The sequence below is a fragment of the Grampus griseus genome (genome assembly GCF_964374135.1).
Source record: "Grampus griseus genome assembly, chromosome: 2".
NCBI lineage: Eukaryota > Metazoa > Chordata > Mammalia > Artiodactyla > Delphinidae > Grampus > Grampus griseus.
In genome coordinates this window covers 166,963,387-166,987,418 of record NC_139018.1, presented here as the reverse complement: position 1 = coordinate 166,987,418, position 24,032 = coordinate 166,963,387, and the positions used below count along the sequence as shown (strand labels likewise).

Here is a 24,032-nt window from a genome sequence, read left to right as displayed (position 1 = left end):
ACGTGGGTCAGAACTAAAGGCCGAGGCTGATTTTGCATTCTGTATCTCTTTTCCTTTTTCCTTTGGCCCTGAGTAGGCTTTACGCTAATCAAAAATTATTTCCTTTGTATTTTGCGGCTTTTCTCAATGGTCTACTGCTTAGTCTCTGAATAAAAGGTGCTTTGCAGCATCAAACAGCTACACCAGAAAAATTATTATGGGGATGAAACTATCACATGATGTTATCACAAGCAGGTTTCACTTTAAGTAAAGGGGCCATGTTAAACCCCAAACTCCTCTTTCAACGCTGATAAATTACAATGTGCTTATTTGCTTCACAAAATTATTTACTGGTTTCTTTAAAGCAGCGGATATTATCCTCTCATGAAACATGAAAGCTGTATATCTCCCTAGAAAACAGTGGACGGCCTGAAGTTTTAAACAGTTTTGGTAGTTGGTTCAGAGACCCCAGGAAGGTCATTCCTGAGTCCTCTGGCCAACCATGGAGGCCAGTTAGAAACATTCCACTTGGGTCACCTGGTATGGGATTTAATTTCTTCGTTGTCTACACACAATATTCATGCACACATGAGCACATAAGGCACACAGGCACTGCACGAATGGGCTCATCTGTACACCCACAGTTCTTGGAAATTGGGTGTAATTTGCTTTTCACATTCAGCTTTCACACTTTAGGTTGTTAGCAAGAAAAATGTGTGTACCTCTCCACGCCGCTCAGTTTCCACTTGTGTTTCCGGGACATCAGTAATCCCCCACCCCAAGCTGCCTGGAAAAGGGAGAGCATACAAAAACAAAGGCAGTGTTTTTAATTGCCTGGATTTCTAGAGTTTGGTGTCTTCCGGAACAGCAAGCATTGCATAGGGTGGAAGGTACAGCCTCAGCCCCAGGTAACTTGGAGACTGGCCACTAGACTTCCAAAGGTTAAATTGGGGGGCTATTCTAAGGTCTCAGGCTCCACCTCAGATTTCTACGGATGTAAGGGGCCAAACATTTCCTCAGTCTGCATGAGAAGGAGAGAGATCCTCCCCCAACCCATCACCACCACTCAGTCTTAGTGAAGCTCCTAATCTCAGAACTAGAAACCCTAGTATCTCCACAGTTTAGAGTAGATAAGATGGGCTGGGACCCTTTAAACTGCTTTCAAGTTGCAAGGAAAACTCTTTTTGGCAAGTCTGCATGATTCCAGGGGGAGGAGACACCTTCCAAGCCTATTTTACTGATGTGTAATTTTGGATAAGATAAACCAAAAGCCAAAACAAAACTAACAGCCAAAAAAAAAAAAAAAAAAAAAACAGCAAGCAGGCAAGATTTGTATCAGCCAATTAGTTGAGCAATAAAGAATGTGCCCCTTTAAAACTTTGTTCTCAAGTTTGAAGATTTGAATTGGTGTAATGATCTCCTTCAAAGACAAGATGTAAAGACGGAGATTCATTGGAAAATGTTAACATTCTTTGGGTGTAAAAATAATCCTGGGATAATTTTAAAGAAAAGAACTGGGTATAATTGCATTCTTTTCTCTGTTGTAATTTCAGTCCTTTTACACTTTGAAAAATTATCCAATTTTCCAAATGTGTAATATTTTAAGATTTTTTTCCAGTTTAATTATAGCATTATAAACAGTAAGGATAATGAGTGGTAAATTTGATATGTTTCAAAGAAAGCTAATACAACTGGTTCTTCTATTTTCAGTAGAAACTCTGGAGGAGAGCCCACTGCATCTGCTGGCTCGGGACACACACTGCTGCTTTCAAGGCTGTCAGGATAATCCTCTCCCCGAATCAGCTAGTGAGGTTTCATAGGCTGTCCAGTTTCAAGACCCAGGTCACTGAGGGTACTGGGGTCTGTCCACCTTTTCTCAGTGTCTTCATGTGTGAAATAAAGGGGTCTCTGGTAGGCTAAAGAACAACTCACACTGTGAATCAGGGAAGGAAAAGAAGACTGGAAACTGCGACGCAGGATAACTCTGGGGTGATGGAAATTTACCTAACTTAGCCTCTGGAGGTTTTCTGCTCATTAAGAAAGAGGGATTAATTTGGTCTGAATGCTTACTATAAAGCCAAAATGATCTACTCAAAACGGTCTACTCTATAACATAAGCCTCTTGCACCAGAATGTAAATCAACTTATGCTTCCTGCTTCGAGAAAGTCTCACGATGGAAAACACATCAGCTGAACCAAGCATCGTGCTTAGAGATGATCTGGCACTGATTCCTTATCTCACGGTGGGTCCTAAACAGTTTGCAGAGAGCAGCTGATCTTGGAGCCACACTTGGAGTCAGACCAGTCTAAACTTTAATCCCTTTAATCTGTCCTTCTAACAGCTGACATTTTGTTTCATTTGGAAATGTCTTGATGGCTGCATCTCCATTATTTTTTGGGGTGACTAACCCTGCAGTCAAAACGTCTCACATATAGTTTATCTTACTAGCTGACCAAGATAACAAATTGGAGATTTGGACTCCTATTTCCTAGCAAGCTGTCAAGTCCGCTTTCCTCTTTGATTATACTCGTCTCTGACTTGAGCTGAATTTTTTCATCCACTGGATTTCCTACATAAATGCAACTCCTATTTACTCTTTGGACCATTCTCGTAGGGAAGTAAGCGTTGCATGTGTGTGACTGTGTGTGTGTGTACACAGGCCATATTCCTCCTTGGACATTATGGTCCAATGAATCGAGAACTAAGTACGCAGCTCAGGTCCTGGCCATAGAAATAAGAATATTATCCTGCTGGGAAAGTGAAGGCATAATCAGCCTCAGACTGCTTCCAGCGAATGTTACGTACTGTGCGAGTTGGGTACTACTTTGTCTCTGCGATTTTTAAAAGCTTAACTATCACCATCCTGAAAATAAACTCCTAAAGTAAAAAAATAGAGAGAATACATCTCATTCCATGAGCTCCAGGTGAAAAAACGTGCAAGGACATTTTAGTGGCAGTCCCTATGGGATACTTACATCCACGTGCATCCAGACCTTATACTTTTTGCAAATGTCAGCAACAGCTAACAGGGGGTCAAATGCTCCATACACGGTGGTCCCAGCCGTGGCACTCACAAGGAAAGGGACAAATCCCTGTGCAAATGAGAGAGCCCCAAATATTGTAAAATGGGCGGGGGGTCAAAGGATCCTTTTAAAAAGCTGATTAAAAAAAGACAGTGGACATTCTCCTCCTATCATACACGTCTGCATTTTTGGAACCATCAGGAGGGTTAACAACACCTTGGAGCCTGGTAGGAATGATGTTCGTTTTCCAGGGTCTAGGTCCTCCAGGCCATTCTGTTGGCCCTGCCAGTTGCCTTATGAGAATAGACTTCTGGTTCTCAGAAGAGGCTACACTGGACTCAGAGGTGAGTAAGCTTCGTGGTGTCCACAAACCACTGATATATTCCAGGGAGACTTTCTGCCCTTCCCTACCCCACGCCCGATTGCTTTTCTAATCTTCCTTTTTCATAACAGGGCCTCTGAACGTACTAAATCTTCCAGAGTGAGCAGTCAAGAGGACAAAGGGAAGAACTCTGACCAGCCCATTATTCCTACTTACAGTCTTAAGGAGAGGATTCACTTGGGGCTAAACAGTAAGCCATGACTTTTATCTGTCTAAGTTGGCTCAGTCTGTCTGGCTGTGGCTAAATGAAAATTGATAGAAATAACAGGCCACTGCTGAAAGGTGGCCCAAGAATGCCTCAAATTCATGATGGAACCTGACGTTACAGAGTCAGTCTTTAGGTGGCAGCAAAGGTTTATGTGACTAGAAGTGGTTCCAGTACCAGAACAAGGGGAAAGGATGCGGCTGCCACTTTGTAGGGTGGAAAAGGGCATATGAAAATTAATAATTATTCCTGAGATCCTAATAGTACAATTCGTGTGTTATATCGTTGAACTAGGAACTGTAGATTAGATCTACTAAAAGCTCTGGCCTGTGAACCATCCAGGGATGTAAATGACTTCCTAGAGCTTTGTAGGAATTTTTAGCAGGTCTTCAGAAATTGTCACTTCTAAAAAAAAGTACTGAATTGCTTCCTGAAAAATAAGGTGTTTGAAGGGCCAACACACCAGCATGTGTCTAGGCAGGAAATATTGGCTTTTTTCAAATAACCACACACAGTAACTCCCATACGCTACATTAGCTTCCTGGGATTTTCCGCTTGTGAATACAGTCCTTCCGATGTGTCTGTTTAGTGCCAATTCTCATCACGTGGGAAGAAAAATCCTTTGGAAACTGTTACAGTACCACTGTGTATGGTATTTATTCAGTAACTTAGACCTTTTCAAAGCAGAGCCTATCACTCAGAGAAATAAGTAATGACAATGCAAAATTCCATATTCTCTTTTAAAAATAAAACAAAAATGTGTTCTCTACTGGATGGAAACAGAAATACATACCGTCAGTTTGTTATGGGCTGGATAAAGCTCCCTTCAAAAACTTACTTTTTGTTTGGCTTCAAGGATCCTTCTCTCAAGATCAGATGGGATCATTTTCCCCCTGAAAGGAAAATAAGTATATCAAGTTTGCTTTGAATAATTTCCTTTGTCGTCTCTACAAGGAGCCACAGGAGGGTAGAAGTCCAACCTTAAATCATTGATAATAATGATCAGTTAGAACAACTCCTCGGTTGTTTCCAGAAAGAAAGGCATTTCCTCCCTGAATGATGCTGGACTGTAATTTCTGACACGTTTAGGAGATGCCCGACCCCACTGTCCACATGTCTCTCCACTCTGCACACAGCCTGCTTTTTAGGTCATTTCTTAATTTGATTAAAACAAACCTGCTTTGGAGCAAGAGTTTTGGCAATGAGAGCAGAGTTCAGAAGAAGATTTGCATTCCAAATCTTCCAGTGAATGGACCTGCAATTTCACACAGAGACGAAACGCCAAGAAGAGAAAATCCACTCTGAATCATTTGGATGAAAATATTGTCAAAAGCTACCTAATTACATTCCAAGGGCTAAAAGCACAAAGCAGGCCAAGAACTCATGGACTCAAATGTCAAAGAGGCAGACAGGCATTGGAGAAAGAAACATCCTTTCATCTCTGAAATGTTTCTTTCCTAAAATAGAAACACAGATAGTACTTTGCTTACTATAAAACCTCACTATTATAATAATCAAAGGAGTTGATTTCTACAAGAAGTTAGATGTGGCTAGATGTGTGATCTTAGCCAAGTTACTGAATTTCCCTGTGCGTATTATTACGATCCCTGGAACACAGTGATAATAATATTACTTATAGAGTTATGAGGATTAAATGAGTTAATAAATGCAAAAAAAAATTTTTAAAGTGCTTGGCATATGGGAAGTATTCCATAAATGTTAGCTTTTATTGTTGAGATTGTCATTATGCGTTATGACATTCCTACCCCAAGATTTTGGGGAAAAAAACCAGGCAGAGGACAGAGTAGCTGCATGTTACTGGAGGCTGTGAACTATTGTCTAAACTAAAATAGCTCTCTTGACATCGCTAAACTGGCTAAACTTTTCACATCTGGGCCATTGATCTAGGTTTGTAGAAGACAATTTGGAAAAATAAATGATGGGGAGGCGTTTGTCACAATAAATGGTTGGGGGAGGCTACTGGCATTTAGGGGACGGTAAGTGAGGTTTTGGAATGTGTCACTAGCTCTATAGTCATTTGTGGTGGTCCTTGTGACTTTAGGTAGATATAGATTTAGACACAGAGCAAGCATTTGGGCTACTCCTTTAGAGCTTCTAGTGTGGTCTCGCTTAAGCTTTACCTATTGAAATATCTTGTCTTATTATAAACTACTTCTCTAACCTTGCTCCTTTTAAAAAAAAATTTATCTATTTATTTAATTTATTTTTTTTTTTTGGCTGCGTTGGGTCTTCGTTGCTGTGCAGGCTTTCTCTAGTTGCAGCGAGCGGGGGCTACTCTTTGTTGCGGTGCACGGGCTTCTCATTTTTGTGGCTTCTCTTGTTGCGGAGCACGGGCTCTAGGTGTGCAGGCTTCAGTAGCTGCGGCACGCGAGCTCAGTGGTTGTGGCTCATGGGCTCTAGAGCGCAGGCTCAGTAGTTGTGGTGCACGGGCTTAGTTGCTCCGCAGCATGTGGGATCCTCCCGAGCGAGGGCTTGAACCCGTGTCCCCTGCATTGGCAGGCGGATTCTCAACCACTGCGCCCCCAGGGAAGCCCCTAACCTTGCTCCTTTTTATAAAACTAATTTGGGCACAGTGAGTAGGTAAGTTACATTTTCTACAATTTTCATTTCAGGCTAACAAGGAAGGTATTACATAATAGTTGGCATATAACGTAGACATTGGGTCTGAAAGCATGGAGAACCACTGAGTTTTGTGAGGCTGTTTTCCAAAGAAAGGCAGTTAAAATGCAATTACCTGGCAATGGCAATGGACACATCACCAGTGATTAGTCAGTTGGGCTGCAGTGGAACAAAGGGCATTAAATTTGGTGCTGAGGGTATGACTCTAACAGAGCAGCCCACCTTTTGGGGAACTTCTGTGAGATGGGCCTCTGAAGGAGGGACAGAGGGAATGGAAGGGCAGGCTTTGTTGGGGGGGAAGGGCTCTGGAGGCCCTTTCATGTCCTACGTGTCTCCCTATACTTCGCAGCTTGGCTTGGGAGCGTCCCTCAAAGCTGTGATTTTTCAGCCTCTCCTAGATCTGGCTGTGCTAAAACACCTTGCTCCACCGTGACAGAAACAAAAAGTTCAAATTTCAGAGGACATTCAGGTCTTATATTTACCTTTTACATCAAGTTTTAAGTGCATTAAAATTGCCGTAGTATTTTTGTAGGCAAACATAAAAACTGAGAGAGAGAATTCTCAGAAATTGTTTGCAAGTCCCAAATGTTACCTAGTCTACCACAACTAACCTTCTCTGCCTTGGAGAGTTTTGGGGAGACTGGCCTGACAATCGCTGTTTGCTCACTAATCACATCTGGATATTCTGTGAAGCCCAGGCAGTGAGACCTCATGGAGAAGTAACAGATTAGGGGACATCAGAACTGCGAGGGGCTCTAGACCTCGTTCTAGTCTAATTGTCTCATTTTTCAAATGAGGAAACAGGACAAGACAGTCACCTGTGTGACGGCCCAGGACCAGGTAGAGGCTGGCTTTACCTAGAAAGAAAATGCCAAGCTTCCAGAACAAACTCAAAGGGCCAAACATATAGGAAACCTCTTTAGAAAGCTTATATTGTCTTTTAAGATAAGATAAATCCTTTGAGATAATATCTGGCTTTCATGGATCGGAGGTGTCATTCAAACCTGCCGGGAAAACAGTAATGAACATACAGTCTGTCCCATTTCCATATCAGGGCAGGGAGAAGGGACAGCCTTGTCAAATAATCAAGTCAAAGTGTCCGCTTCTCGCAGAGTGGAAAGCTCTGGGTGTGCTCTTAGCAGGTAGGCTCCAGGCTTTGCCAGGCGTTTGGCCGTCCAAGCCCGTATTTGTTTTGTCCACTTAGGAACCCAGAGCCTGGCACACTGTGGGTGGCAGATCGACATCTGTTGGAGGTATGTGAGTAGAAGGAAAAAGTTTCCCCCTGGGATTATATTAATATGTTCACTTTACCTTAGAGACTGACAAGACCGCTAGTATGGGGGCCCCTGGAGACAAAACTTTTCATCTCTCCAATTAGAATTGGATGAATTACTTTACAACAATGGTTTGTAAAATTTAGCATGCATAAAAGTCATCTGTGTATGTCTTTAAAACGTATATTCCTTGGCCGTGCTCTTAGGGATTTTGATTCAGGAGGTCAGGTATAGGGCCCGGGAATCAATTCATTCTACAAATTAATTTATTGAGGCCTCATTATGTGCCAGACACTGCTAGGGGTATGGGGCACCCCAGTAAACAGGCCAGCTTTTACTCTCCAGGGCTTACACGCTAACAAGGGAGACAAACAGAGACAAGTAAATAGACAAACACACATAGCAATCTGCGTTTCTAACAAGGAGATGGTGACACAGGCAGACCTAAGTCCACATGTTGAGAAACACTGCTTTAGAAATGGAAGTTTTAGCCTGGTAGGTATTTCAATAATTGTGTAACAGGTTAGCCAAGCACTTTCCACAGGACCCAGGGTTTTGAGCCATCACGGCTGTAGGGCAGCGAGGTCCGGAAGTGGCATTGTGCATCCCCGCCTGCCCGTGTGCTGTGGAGGGAGAGAGAGCCGGGTGACAGCCAGCAGGCTCCTCTGAGGATTAGAAGCTGTCTGGCAGTCTTGGCTTTTCCAGACAAGCATGTCTTGGTGCAGGGCAGCTTTGGATAACAGCTGTTGCATCACATATGTCTGGTCTAGAGGTATTTCCATAGCAAAAATGCATATCTCTTACGCTTACCCACGCAGCCTTTAAGTGCCCAGTTAAGCTGTGACTGACGCTTTGCGATGCTCTCTCTGTTAGGTGTTAGTGTTTAAGAAAGAACTGCCATTGAAGTGAGGACTGTTGAGCCAGACCGCTGCTTCGGATGTGGCTGTTTCGCACTGAGATTCTTGATTTTGTGACAGTCTTTAAAAATTCATATGATGCTCTCACTGTCATGTATACGGAAGTCAAAACTTTACATTGTACACGTAAAACTTTTATAAATACGATAAACCAATGCTACCTCAATAAATTTAAAAAAAAAAAGAAAATTAAAAAAGATTAATGTGATGCTATAGGGTCAGATAACTTCATGAAGTTGCCTGGGCAAAATCCCACACTGCCAGCCAGAGCTGCCAGCTGGAAGCACCTTCTCTTTGTGCAAAGAAGCAAAAGGCACAGATTACCCCGTGTGCGGACTTTGGACGCAGATGCATGGCTATCTTCCCGTGGCTCCGATGGGAAGAACGATCTTACCAGAAGAAGCACGTTACTGGGGAATGTAGATCTCTGGGCAGGCATCCAAATGGTCACAAATCGGGTGCCTGAGCCTTGGGTGGCCCTGCTCCTTGGCCCTGCTGAACTATAATAATTCTACCAACCTTTCCTAAGTGCTTAGAGCTTGGCTCTGTTCACAGAGATTTGTGTGCAAAGAAGAAAGGATGCGTGATCCTTCACGTTAGAAATTGACTAATGTTACGACCACTGTTGATAGCAGCAGCCCCAGCAGTGATAACGAATTACCAGTTTTAGAAGCGGTCCCTGTACTATCCCTTACTCCTGATCTCTGCCACTCGTGCCAACCCCGCAAGAGAATTTTTACTGTCCTTACTCTGCAGATAAGGAAACTAAGGCTCATCGAAGCGGATGAATGTGGCTAAAAGCTTGGAATGTGGAGACAGTAACCAGGTTTCCGCTCCAGACCCTATGCTACTTGTGTGTATTTGAAGAATTCAGTTCCGCTGTTTATTCATTTATAAATTGATATTACTAGTACCTCCCTCACAAGGTTTACAGGAGGATTGAATGACACAGTAAATATCAAACACTGTAAAGCACTAAGTATAAAACTCTGCCTAGCATATAGTAACCAGTCAATGCATGTTAGTCTCATTGTTATTACTAGTAGTACTAGCATTGTGTGACTTGCAGGATGCCACACAGTTAGTAGGGGCAGATTTCAAACTTAGAGCTGTATTCTGACATCAGATCCCGGGGTTCTCAGTGCTGCACAATAAATGTCTTCCGAAGCGTTTATGGGGTTTATCAAAAAATGCCTGCTACCTTGACTTAACAAGAAACCTTTCAGGTTGAGTCCTAGAATTGTAATGATGTAGGTAGTATTTCCACTGTGGTCTCTTGGAAGCCCCCCGTGGACTGAGTAGTTCCTTCATCCCAGTTCGTATTGCTGTTAGTACTGATTAGTAAAATAAGAAAAACATAGACCCTCCCGCTAAAACTTATCACTCTATCATCCTTAGATGATATTGTTCTATGTAGCCCCCAAAGGCTACAGGAGTAACAGAAAACTGCTAGTTTTTTTTTTTTGTTTTTTAACTAATCAGTGCTTAGCAAGACTATTTCTTTAACATTGATTGTCATGTAGATTAAGCAAGGAGAATTCATGGACTGAAGTGAATTTTCAAATTGCCTGGACTGTGTGGTGACTTGACAATTTGCATGGATTGACTTGGAAAAAAAGTGTTGCAGGAATTATACGGTAAAACATTCTCGGGGACCACCTTGGGGAAAAGAGCTCCATGTGTGTCCACACGGCTGCTACCCAAGTGATAACTTATCCTAGGAAGGGCTCGTAAGATAAAATAATAAACAGCGGTCAAAACAGATCATTCAGGAAGTACTGGCATTACAAAATCAAGCCCTTCGCCAAAAAAATTTTACCATAATTATAAACAGTGAACTTCCTTGGTCCCTTTAAAACAGAGTTTGATTCGGGAAAGGAACGTTATAATAATGAACTGTATTTTTCTCCTCTAAGATTTGTCTTCCAATATGCACAATGGGATCCCTTGGCATTATGGTCAGGATATGGGAACAGGATGTTTTTGGTGATTTTTGTGTCTAATTCTAGTAATTAAAAGAATTTGAAAAAGGATAGATACATGTATATGTATAACTGAATCACTTTGCTGTACACCTGAAACTAACACATCATGGTTAATCAACTATACAAAAAAAATTTTACATTTTCCAAAAGCACTGACTTATACTTACTCCCTAGAGTGATGGGCAACTGAGGACCCCAACCATGATGTAGTAAAGAGTTATTTTCATATGAAAATATGAAACCTTATCGCTGCCACTAGGAATTAACATTGGGGCTGAGGGAGGTAGATGACGAGGGAAACTGTGTGGGCAGGAAGGGATGCTGGTGGTCTCTCATCACCCCTCCTCCTCCCCAAACTGCCATTCCTCTTCCCTGGACATGTTGGTACAGAGAAGAAAAGGATCATGATAAGAAGTTCAAAGGACTTCCCTGGCGGTCCAGTGGTTAAGACTCTGCGCTTCCAGTGCAGGGGGCGCAGGTTCGATCCCTGGTCAGGGAACTAAGATCCCATGTACCTTGTGGTGTGGCCAAAAAAAAAAAATAGAAGTTCAATTTACCACGTAAGAAACCATGCTTGGCTATTCTAAATAACTTTCGAGTCAAAGAGGAAATCAAAACTGCACTTCCAGAACATTAAAAATTAATGACATGGGAATAGGGCATATAAAAATATGAGAAGCACCCTAAATCATTCTCAGAGGAAAATGTTTAGCCTGACATGCTTTTGAAATTAAAAATAACTAGACAGGGAATTAAAAATAACTAAACATATTTCATTCAGGAAGCTAGGAAAATAACAACAAACAATGTAGGCAGAAAGGATGAGACAAGTTTTTTCAGTGATTTAGAAACTTTATAAAGTAAACCAAATTAATAAATTCAAAAGCTCATACATTGAAAAGATGAATGAATATACAAATATCTGATTAGTCTAATAAAAAAGAGAGAAAATGTAACATTTGAAATGAGAAAGAAGGTTATAAAGATATTTTAATATTACAAAATAATTCTATGTAGAGCTTTATGAATTTTAAAGACATGGGAACCTAGAAACATAATTCTAAGGTACAACTGGGTGAAAAAAATTGAAGAGATGAATATTAACATGTGCTAAGAATGGAGAAGATGAGGGGGACCTTCAAGATGGCAGAGGAGTAAGACGTGGAGATCACCTTCCTCCCCACAGATAAATCAAAAATGCATCTACCTGTGGAGCAACTCCTACAGAACACCTACTGAACGCTGGCAGGAGACCTCAGACCTCCCAAAAGGCAAGAAACTCCCCATGTACCTGGGTAGGGCAAAAGAAAAAAGGAAAAACAGAGAAAAAAGAATAGGGACGGGACCTGCCCCTCAGGGAGGGAGCTGTGAAGGAGGAAAGGTTTCCACACACTAGGAAGCCCCTTCGCGGGCAGAGACTGTGAGTGGCAGAGGGGGTAAGCTTCGGAGCCATGGAGGAAAGCACAGCAACAGGGGTGCGGAGGGCAAAGCGGGGAGATTCCCGCACAGAGGATTGCTGCCGACCTGCACTCACCAGTCTGAGAGGCTTGTCTGCTCACCTGCCGGGGCAGGTGGGGCTGGGAGCTGAGGCTCGGGCTTTGGAGGTCAGACCCCAGGGAGAGGACTAGGGTTGGCGGCGTGAACACACCCTGAAGGGGGCTAGTGCGCCACAGCTAGCCAGGGGGGAGTCCAGGAAAAAGTCTGGACCTGCCTAAGAGGCAAGAGACCATTGTTTCGGGGTGTGCGAGGAGAGGGGATTCAGAGCACCGCCTAAACGAGCTCCAGAGATGGGCGTGAGCCGCGGCTATCAGCGTGGACACCAGAGATGTGCATGAGACGCTAAGGCTGCTGGTGCAGCCACCAAGAAGCCTGTGTGCAAGCACAGGTCACTATCCACACCTCACCTCCCGGGAGCCTGTGCAGCCTGCCGCTGCCAGGTTACCCACTCTCACGACTATTATTCAACATAGTTTTGGAAGTTTTAGCCACAGCAATCAGAGAAGAAAAAGAAATAAAAGGAATCCAAATCGGAAAAGAAGAAGTAAAACCATCACTCGTTGCAGATGACATGATACTATACATAGAGAATCCTAAAGATGCCACCAGAAAACTACTAGAGCTAATCAATGAATTTGGTAGAGTAGCAGGATACAAGATTAATGCACAGAAATCTCTTGCATACCTATACACTAATGTTGAAAAATCTGAAAGAGAAATTAAGGAAACACTCCCATTTACCACTGCAACAAAAAGAACACTGCAACAAAAAGAATAAAGTACCTAGGAATAAACATACCTAAGGAGACAAAAGATCTGTATGCAGAAAACTATAAGACACTGATGAAAGAAATTAAAGATGATACAGAGGGAGAGATATACCATGTTCTTGGATTGGAAGAATCAACATTGTGAAAATGACTCTACTACCCAAAGCAATCTACAGATTCAATGCAATCCCTATCAAACTACCAATGGCATTTTTCACAGAACTAGAACAAAAAATTTTACAACTTGTATGGTAACACAAAAGACCCCGAATAGCCAAAGCAACCTTGAGAACGAAAAATGGAGCTGGAGGAATCAGGCTCCCTGACTTCAGACTATACTACAAAGCTACAGTAATCAAGACAATATGGTACTGGCACAAAAACAGAAATATAGATCAATGGAACAGGATAGAAAGCCCAGAGATAAACCCACGCACATATGGTCACTGTATCTTTGATAAAGGAGGCAGGAATATACATTGGAGAAAAGATGGCCTCTTCAATAAGTGGTGCTGGGAAAACTGGACAGCTACATGTAAAAAAATGAAATTAGAACATTCCCTAACACCATACGCAAAAATAAACTCGAAATGGATTAAAGACCTAAATGTAAGGCCAGACACTATAAAACTCTTAGAGCAAAATATAGGCAGAACACTCTATGACATAAATCACAACAAGATCCTTTTTGACCCACCTCCTAGAGAAATGGAAATAAAAACAAAAATAAACAAATGGGACCTAATGAAACTTAAAAGCTTTTGCACAGCAAAGGAAACCATAAACAAGATGAAAAGACTACCCTCAGAATGGGAGAAAATATTTGCAAATGAAGCAACTGACAAAGGATTAATCTCCAAAATTTATAAGCAGCTCATGCAGCTCAATAACAAAAAAATAAATAACCCAATCCAAAAATGGGCAGAAGACCTAAATAGACATTTCTCCAAAGAAGATATACAGACTGCCAACAAACACATGAAAGGATGCTCAACATCACTAATCATTAGAGAAATGCAAATCAAAACTACAATGAGATATCTCCTCTCACCTCACATGGTCAGAATGGCCATCATCAAAAAATCTACAAACAGGGCTTCCCTGGTGGTGCAGTGGTGGAGAGTCCGCCTGCCGATGCAGGGGACACGGGTTCGTGCCCCGGTCTGGGAAGATCCCACATGCCGCGGAGAGGCTAGGCCTGTGAGCCATGGCTGCTGAGCCTGCGCATCCAGAGCCTGTGCTCCGCAACGGGAGAGGCCACAACAGTGAGAGGCCCGCGTACCGCAAAAAAAAAAAATCTACAAACAATAAATGCTGCAGAGGGTGTGGAGACAAGGGAACCCTCTTGCACTGTTGGTGGGAATGTAAATTGATACAGCCACTATGGAGAACAGTATGGAAGTTCCTTAAAAAACTACAAATAGAACTACCATATGACCCAGCAATCCCACTACTGGGCATATACCCTGAGAAAACCATAATTCAAAAAGAGTAAAAGAAGAGAACATACCACAATGTTCATTGCAGCACTATTTACTAGCCAGGACATGAAAGCAACCTAAGCGTCTATCAACAGATGAATGGATAAAGAAGATGTGGCACATATATACAATGGAATATTACTCAGCCATAAAAAGAAACGAAATTGAGTTATGTGTAGTGAGGTGGACAGACCTAGAGTCTGTCATACAGAGTGAAGTAAGTCGAATGAGAAAAACAAATACTGTATGCTAACACATACAGTTACATGTTACTATTAGTTACATCCTAACAGTTCGTTAGGATGGCTATTGTCAAAAAGACAAGAAAAAACAAATGTTGGTAAGTTTGTAGAGAAAAGGAAACCTTTGTACACTCTTGGGGGGAGTGTAAATTAATACAGCCACAACGGAAACAGTATGGTTGGAGGTTCCTCGAAAATTAAAAGTAGAAATACAATGTGATCTATGAATCCCACTCCTTGTTAATTATCCAAAGGAAATGAAATCAATATTTCAAAGGGATATCTGTACTCCCATGTGAATTCCAGCGTTATTCACAGTGGACAAGATTAGGAAACAACCTAAAGTGTCCTTCAACAGAGGAATCAGCCATAAGAAAGAAGGAAATTCTGACATTTGCTACAACACGATGAACCTTGAGGCATTCATTGTGCTGAGTGAAACAAGTTAATCACAAAAAGACAAAAAGGAGTGAGGTGCTGAAAGCAGTCAAATTCATAGACACAGAAAGTAGAATGGCGGTTGCCAGGGGCCGGGGGGAAGGAGAGCGGAAAGTTTTTAATGGGTATAGACTTTCAGTTTGGCAAGGTGCAAAGAGTTTCGGAGACAGAAAGCGGTGATGGTAGCACAACAATGTGAACGTAGGTCACATCGCTGACCTGTACCCTTAAAAACGGTTAAGAGGGTAAATTTTATGTGTATTTTACCACAACTTGAAAAAAATGGAAAACACAAAAAGAGAAGGGACCATGCTTAATTGTTGAACACTTGGAGTTCTCTTCTGAGTCCAACCTCTGATTCTTCACTTCCCAGCTATGTGACCTTGGAGCTGTCACACCCTGCCAAGACCATGAGTCAAATGGAGAAAGGAGACCACGTCATACCGTTTAAGACTACTGTGTACATAGAAACTCTTCACAGGCTATGTCAGCACCAGGGAAATGTGAGGGAACATACTTCTGTGTCTCTAATAAACGAATTAATTAGAGCCACTGTGTAAAGTGCTTAGGACTGTGCCTGGCGTATGATAAACACCCCATATGTGTCAGCTATTATTATTTTAGAATCCTTCCTGATATAGGACGTAATGAAGCACAGACACTGCTAGCATCTCTGAATTCTCTGCATCCAAACCCATAGGAGATATGACACTCAGGGGGCTCCCCACAGCCCTGAGCGATAATAATTGATTCAGGGTGACGTCTATCTTATTACAGTGCTCTCAGTAGCTCCCTGAGGACCAGAAAGTTAATTAGCTTCCCTACTGCCTCCAGGCACTGGCCACAACTCAGCTAATTTAATAGAAGACTATAATGACCCCAGATTATTTATACTTTCAATTGTTTACATCAATTGTGTGGCAAAGTGTGGTACTTCAGGAGAGCAGGGAAATGTAACTGTAATTGACAAAGCTAAGTGATAAGTTGAAAGAACTAAAAATGTATACAAAAGCATAAGTAGTTAATTTTTGTGGTATAAAAGTGTTAATCAAAATAGCTAACAGAACTCTTGTGTTACAAGGGAGCTAGGAAGGCTGGTGACTCTTCTAGCCGTGTGCCAACCAGGCATCACATATCTTGGTCAGACTTATTTTCTGTAAGGTTTAACAGCAATTTACTAGTAACTTAGGTAAGTGAAAGGGAACCCTAAAGGAGCAACCGATGGAGAAATCAAAGAGAATGGAAGAGAATGCTAGAGAGAATTACTTTCTTAAAGTACCTGTAAGTCCATACTGATAATAAATAACAGAGACATACAGATAGATTGACAGACAGACAGAGACAGAGAAAGAGAGATGGAGAGAGAGAGAGAAAAAGGGAAAGGAAAGTTCTTCCTTACAGTAGAATGAAAGGACCTAGTAAACTTAGAAGGAATGATGGAGTTAGAAAATCACTGTTTTGCAACCATCATAATAATAATTCAGGCAAGAATCATCAATGGATGCTAAACTACTAAACGAATGTTTTAGGAGGAACACAATATTTATATAGTCTTAAAGCATCCCCTACAGATATTTATTAACTGCAAAGTAGAGAATAGTCATTTTACAGTGGAGAGACCTGGCAGGCACCACCTTAACCAATAGGCGAGCGGACATTACTCCTGATCGGATATACTTGAGAAAGACAGGCATCGCCTCCCCGGAATTCCTGCCCAAAATGCATCGCCTGAATCTAACCATGAGGAAACGTCAGACAAAGCCAAATTAAGAAATATTCTGCAAAATAAATGGTTTACACTCTTCAAAATATCAATGTCATGAAAAACAAAGGAAGGCTGAGGACATGTTCCAGATTAAAGGGGAATAAACAGCCATGACAACTAAGTGTAATCTGCGATCCTGGACAGGGAAAAAAAATAGCTCCAAAGGATAGTATTGGGACAATTGATGACATTTGAATAGGGTGTATAGGTTAAATAATAGTCTTGTGTCAATGTCAAATTTCCTGATTTTGATAACTGGACTGCGATTATGTAAGTGAATATCCTTGTTATCAAAAAATACGCATTGAAGTATTAAGGGGTAAAAAGGGCATGTCTGCAAGGAATTCTCAAATGGTTCTGAAAAAATTATATCTGTAATATACAAATAATGTATGCATGTAATATTCATTACATTCAACATGTAATATTGAATTGCATACATGGAGAGACAGTGATCAAGCAACTATGTCAGAATGTTAACAATTGGTGAATTTGGGTGAGGGTGTATGAGAGTTCCTGTTACTATCCTTGTAATTTTTCTTTGTTTGAAATTATTCACAAAAATACAAAGTTAAAAAAAAAAGGCTGGATGAATAAATGTCCAAGAACCCTTCCAACTCTGAGGGTTTCCCGACTGAAATCCATTAGCAGGTGGTCAGCGCAGCAATAGCCCGGAGCCCTGCCCCCTCCGCTCCCCGCCAGCCCTCCCTAAACCTCGCCCCTGCCCTTCCATCACCACTGCTGCTTCCCCCTCTGTCTCCTTCCCATTTTATAATGTAAGATGATTTCAGACGTCTTGTGAGCTCTTGAGAGGAAGATCCTACATAATTTTAGCCAGAAGAATAAGGAACTCACAAAGGAAATGAAAGCTTGGCTACTTTATCCCTTTTTTTTCATATAATTCACATTTCATCTCTAGCAGACCCTTCATTGCACAGTTAGATACACCTTGAGTTCCCTTCCTTAAAACAACCAAACCAAAACCATCCTGGACTCGACATCTTCTCCGTCCAGCTTCTGCCCTACCACCTTCCCTTCGCGGCTCCACCTCTAGAAACGTCTGCCTTCCGTCTCCGTTTCCTCTCCCCTCACCCTTCCACCCCCTGCAAACTGCCTGCCACGCTCACGCCTCTACTGAAGCTGCTCCTGCCAGACTCGCCAGCCCCCTTCTCATCAGGAAAGCTGAGGGGCAGTTGTCGACCCTCGTTTCATCTACTGGTGGCGTTTGCTGCTGTTAACCACTCCTTCTAGAAACACGCCCGTGGCCCTCATGGCCCCGGGTCCTGATTCTTCTCCAACAACTGTGGCTGTTGCTTCCCAGTCTCCACTGCGGGCCCCTCTGACTCTGCCTGTCCCCGAAATGGGGATGCTCCCGAGCTCCTTCCCAGGCCACTCTGCGTGGCTCCCACTGTACACCTTCTGACATCCAGGCTGCTATTCCCAGGTGCCTACCTGACACCCTCACTTGGACGTCTCATCTCATAAGCTCTTCACACTCGGCAGCTCCACATCTAAACTTTTCACTTCGGCGGGGCTCTCTGCCTCAGAGAATAGCACCGCGAGGGCTTAGCTGGTGAGCCCAAAGCCTGGCGTTCCCCCTCGACTCACCTCTCAACCTGCACACTCACCGGCCAGTCAGTAATTCCTGTCAGTTCCAGCACTTCACCTCCCCTGCTCCACCTCAGGTGAGCCTGCCATCCTTCTGACGTTACTACATCTCCCCACTTAGGCCATACATGGTCAGGGAACTGGGATTACACCTTATGCTATTCTAGAGCCTAGTGCCATGGTGAGCAGTCATAAATGTCTGTCTAATAAATATGTGTGAATAAATAAATGGTGAAATGGGTGGCATCCTTTTAATTTAGTGGAATTTCTTACTCCATTCTTTAAAGACTAAGTGTATTTTCTTATATTAATATATTAACCTCCCCTCCACCTTTTTCCAGAGTACCTACAACGTTTGGGTGCCAATTAAGACGGCTGTTTCCTAAGAGAGCTCTTTGGTTCAGGCACTGAGCTGATGAGTTGCTGGGGGCAGTATTTACCTCTTGCTCCCTAAACTGTCCCCCCTCCTGTAATCACTCCATCAAGTTCACACGATCTACGGTGCCTGGGATGATGACACCTCCATAAATCAGTTCTCAACCTGCTGGTTGTTGCTTAAGTGCCCAGGTGATGAATGTCCTTCTGCGCCTCTTGGTGCAGAATTTTTTTTTTTTTTTTTTTGTGGTACGCGGGCCTCTCACTGTTGTGGCCTCTCCCGTGGCGGAGCACAGGCTCCGGACACGCAGGCTCAGCGGCCATGGCTCACGAGCCCAGCCGCTCCGCGACATGTGGGATCTTCCCAGACCGGGGCACGAACCCATGTCCCCTGCATCGGCAGGCGGACTCTCAACCACTGCGCTATCAGGGAAGGCCCAGAATATTTTGATTGATTTAACAAAGGTTCTGATTCAGTCAAAGGCTGTGAATGCGTTAGCGGCATGGAGGAACAATGTCCCAGGACTCCAAGCAAGAGTGAAAAAGAAACAGCAAAGGCCAGCAGCTGGGATGGATGCAGGTTTGCTGTTCTACAGTCATTGCCTGTTTTCGGACTTTAGTCCTTTTGAGATGCATGTGTAGAATTTGCAAACTGCTAACCGACAAGGGTTGCAGGTTCATGCTCACCTTTCATCACATTTAATCAGAATCACACTGTCTGTTCCAATGCCCAAGGCTGCAGCTCCCTTCTTGAGAGAAAAATGGCTCTGAAAAAGAAAGTACATTTGTATCACTACCATCTATCTGCTTAAGTCTTGATCATCTTGCAAAACTGAAACTCTGTATCCATTAAACAACAACTCCCCATTCCTCCCTCCCCAGCCCCTGGTGACTACCATTCTACTTTCTATCTCTATGAATCTGACTACTTTAGTGCCTCATGTAAGTGGAACCACACAATAATTGTTTTTCTGTGACTGCCTTATTTCACGAGCATAATGTCCTCAAGGTTCATCCATGTTGTAGCATGTCTCGGAATTTCCTTCCTTCTTAATGCTCTATCACATTCATTTTATGTATACACAGCAATCTGTTTTTTCATTCATGCATCAACGGACCCCTGGGTGGCTTCTACCTTTTGGCCATTGTGAATAATGCTGCTATGAACATGGATGTACAAATATCTCCTTGAGCCTTTGCTTTTATTTTATTTTATTTATTTTTTATTATTATTATTTTTTTTGCGATACGCGGGCCTCTCACTGTTGTGGCCTCTCCCATTGCGGAGCACAGGCTCCGGACGCACAGGCTCAGCCCGCTCCGCGGCATGTGGGATCTTCCCGGACCGGGGAACGAACCCGTGTCCCCTGCATCAGCAGGCGGACTCCCAAACACTGCACCACCGGGGAAGCCCTGAGCCTCGCTTTCAATTCTTTTGGGTATATATACCCAGAAGTGGAATTGCTGGATCATATGGTAATTCTGTTTTTGAGGAACTGCTCTATTTTCTTCCATAAGGCTGCACCACTTTACTTTCTCACGCACAGTGCACAACTGTTCCAATTTCTCCATACCCTTGTCAATGGTGTTGTTTTCTGTTTTTCGATAATAGTCATTCAAATGGGTGTGGGGTGCTACTTCATTATGATCTTGCTTTGTATTTCTCTAATCATTAGTGATGTTGTGCATCTTTTCATGTGCTTATTGGCCATTTGTACATCTTCTTTGGAGAAATGTCTATACAAGTTCTTTGCCCTTTTCTGAAGGGGGTTGGTTAGTTTTTTGTTGTTGTTGAATTCGCTTGGGCTTTTGCATGAAGATAACAAGACCCTGGAAATTATTCAAGAACCTGTTACCCCAACACATAGTAACCTACGCCAATCTCACGTATAAGGCATAAGAACACAGCGACAGCAGCTGTGTACTGTATGGCTCCCAGACTGACATTTCCCTACCCAGAGATTACATTCAGTTTCTCTCGAGTTCAGTGAAATTGTGCGCACTCAAGTAAGAGAAGCTGGCCTGAAATCCAGCACTCTTCATCCCAGACTCATTGGAGGGGCTGTCTGTTGTGGAGATGACTGTCCAGCCCAGGGTGTGATCAGGAAGGAGGCATCAGTCACTGTATTGGCAAACAGCGCCCGCGGAAAGGCCACCCTGACGGGCCACCACTGAATCTTTGTTTGTGATTTTGGCTATTGATTCCGGGGAAGAACCCGAATCTCTATGGCTGTAATCACTGTGCAATCTGGAGAGTGGAGAGGGGCTAACCTCGCCCAGCTGTACTGCATCTGTGAGCAGCCTCTTACTATTAACTACAGATCATTAAGCTTTCCAAAAGGGGAGCTGCTTCCTCAATTTACATCACCAAAGGGCTGCTGACTGGAATTTTAAATGATGGCTCCAGAGTGTACTCTCCTCGAATGCCTGCTTTTGACTCTGAATTCTTTTTCTTTTTTTAAATTATTTTTTATTGCAGTATAGTTGCTTTACAATGTTGTGTGAGTTTCTGCTGTACAGCAAAGTGAATCAGCTACATGTATACATATATCCCCTCTTTTTTGGATTTCCTTCCCATTTAGGTCACCACAGAGCATTGAGTAGCGGTCCCTGTGCTCTACAGTAGGTTCTCATTAGTTCTCTATTTTATACATAGTATCAATAGTGTACATATGTCAATGGCTCCTCGGAATTCTTAAATATGCAGCCTAGGAACTGTTAACATGCATATTTCTAGGGGGTGTGACTAGTAAGCAAGAAGAAATCACATTTATAACAGCAGCCAATACTATAAACCAATAAATGAGGCACTGAATAGAGGAGCTCTAAAAGCCCCGTGTAGCTAAGAGTAGAGATGGGAAAGGATTAGTCTCATTTTACAACCTTAGGAAGACAACATGCAGAATCCTTAGGAAGATACCTGGGAACTAAGAAAGTTTCATTGGAAAGATACATGACTCCTCCACCAAAAAAAAAAAAAAGTGTTCTCTCTTACATAGTTACTGGATCCCTGGACCACCCCTGAAAGAAGATGCTCAGGGGGAAAACAGCACTAAGTCTGTTTCTGCCAGGAGGGCACAGAGTCGAGGTGCCAGCTGCCCCACTGAGCAAGCATTCACTACCCAGATTAGGCCCCTCAGTGAATGAGCTTGTAAGCGCTGTTAAATCAAACACAAACGGAGACTCGAATATTCCCTGAGCAGACAAAACCAGTTTAGTCAGAGAAGCAAAGCTTAATTTAGCTGATTTTGCAAGACAAGTGAGGCTCACTTGACCTGGGTCACTTCTCACTTAACGCCTCTGAAAATCGTGAGACTTACATTGTTCTCCCCGATTCATATGAGGGAACCACTAACCAATTCCCTTTCATTTAAGAAAATTCTATTGCAACCAATCACTGGGAAGAATCAACAGTCACTGCCTCCACGTTATATAAGCTGCTTTGTAAAATCCACCTCTGAGTCTCCTTCCACGTTTTGGTTGGAGCGCTCATGGTTTGCAAACTGTCTTTTTGGTATGTGTGTAACAGGGAAGAGCAAAATCTGACTCCATGTTGGATCTGTTTCTTTTGCTTCAACCTTTGCTTTTCGTTGCTTTTGCTACTGTAATCAATAAAAGGATGCTATCTATAACTGTAAGCATACATAATGGCCTGCCTCAGGGACCCTGCCCCTCTGTCTGAATGTTAAACTAAAGCGCCTTTGTTCAGCTCACAGGGAGACATTCTGACCCTGCCCACCTGTGAAAGGCTACAGAAAAGAAGAAATTAACACATTCCCTCCCCAATGCTGGCCAAGCCAGGAGATGTTTTGCAAGACTTATGGCCTTTTTACTTTACTTCCTCACCCCCTCCCCCTCTTTGTTCTATAAAAGAAACTGGCATCCAGACCCCAGTAAGTTGGTGTTCTGGGCTGCTAATCCACCATCTTCTCAGACACCTGGCTTTCTGAACGAAGTCACCATTCCTTGCCTCAACACCTCGTCTCCCAATTATTGGCCTGTCCTGCAGCAAGCAGACTGAGCTTGGATTTGGTAACATGTGTACCATAAACTTTTACGAATTATGACTTCGGTGATTCACTGGTTTTGTTTCTGTTTTTTTCCTTCCTGAACTTTTGACAGCACTAAACAGCTAAATGGCCCCCGGGGGGTAAGTAAGAGATCTGGTGCACCCGGTCGATGCGAGGAAGTAGTCTTGTCTGGCCTTTAATGAGGAAGAATGGGGATTCTCAAATGAGGTGCAATTACCTAGGATAATGGATCACCATACCAAATGCCGCACATCTAAAGGAAAAACACTTGATGGAACAGGAAGCTTCAAGATGGGGAACAAAGGAGTGAAAAAGAAAATTAGGTACCAAACAGTGAGTTTGTTTACGTTTTCAGGAGAGGGAGCAGGGAAATAGCTAAATGTTATCCATAAATAGCCAGGGACCAAGAAAGAAGGCACTTGAGTGGGAAAAAAAAGACACTTCCGAGTGACGAAGAAACGTGAAGACAGCTTAAGTGGCAGGACTCCCTGTGCTGGTGAGAACATGTGAGGAGAATCATTCTTACTCCTTGGCACCATGTTTAATGGAACCACGTGTTGATAAATCAGAGCAAGGGCAGCGTCCTGGAGGCTGAGGACCCTGGGAACCAGGTATCTAGAGAGAGCTCAGAGGATGCTTGGTCACAAGCAGAGGGCGTTAGGGACACGTGGCATGGCGGGTTCACATCTGAAGGGCTGTGCCAGGATGGGGGTAGACGCGCCAGGTGACTTCAGAAGGTAAAACCATGAACACAAATTGGAAGCTACAAGGATTCTGTCGCATCCCCAAATCATCAGGGGTCTTGTAATGATCAGTTGTTCATCAATGGAATGGCTGGGGGATGAGTTAACGAAGAGCCCCCTCCCCCCACCCTGATTCTGGAAAAAAAACCATAGACCCCTGATAGAATCTAGTGGTTACTTAGGACTAAATCATGTTTCTATTCAAGGGTAACAGATATTAAAACCCATATGATTTTTATTTTACACTAAATGAAAAACTCAAGGGTGAAGATTAATTTCTCCATCTTTTAAAAAATATAAGTAATGTTGATATGGGCTACATAATTCAGCTGATAATTTAACTGGGTGCAATTAAACATGGGATTTTACAGTTATAGAATAATTGTCATTTTAAAAGAAGCAAGTTTTGGGGCTTGAGTGGGATGAGATGATCCAGAGTAAGAAGGTGTGAGAATGAGAGCCCATCCCACCCATCCCCATGACTGGAGAATACGCCTAGGGATCTTTCTTCTTTAATGGGGACAATAAATGTCTCCTGTCTTTAGGCATGGTGGGAGAGTAAGGGGAATGGTAGAAAGCTCTGAGACAAAGCATTTCGGTCTCTTGCCATGCGGTTTCTCCTCCTCCATTACAATTGAGATAAGCACTTTATACAGCCGCCTTCATTCTTTCAAGC

General features: G+C 42.9%; 1 protein-coding gene across 1 annotated transcript in view; it reads right to left on the bottom strand.

The window, feature by feature from the left end:
* GAD2 (glutamate decarboxylase 2) overlaps nt 1-24,032 on the bottom strand; it is a gene marked incomplete at both ends in the record, with an annotated part of 65,715 nt that overhangs the window by 21,742 nt on the left and 19,941 nt on the right. The window contains 4 exons of the mRNA XM_082649504.1: nt 702-766; nt 2,956-3,072; nt 4,429-4,483; nt 19,270-19,349. Coding sequence (XP_082505630.1) covers nt 702-766; nt 2,956-3,072; nt 4,429-4,483; nt 19,270-19,349 — 317 coding nt within the window. The remainder of the gene's footprint in view (nt 1-701; nt 767-2,955; nt 3,073-4,428; nt 4,484-19,269; nt 19,350-24,032) is intronic.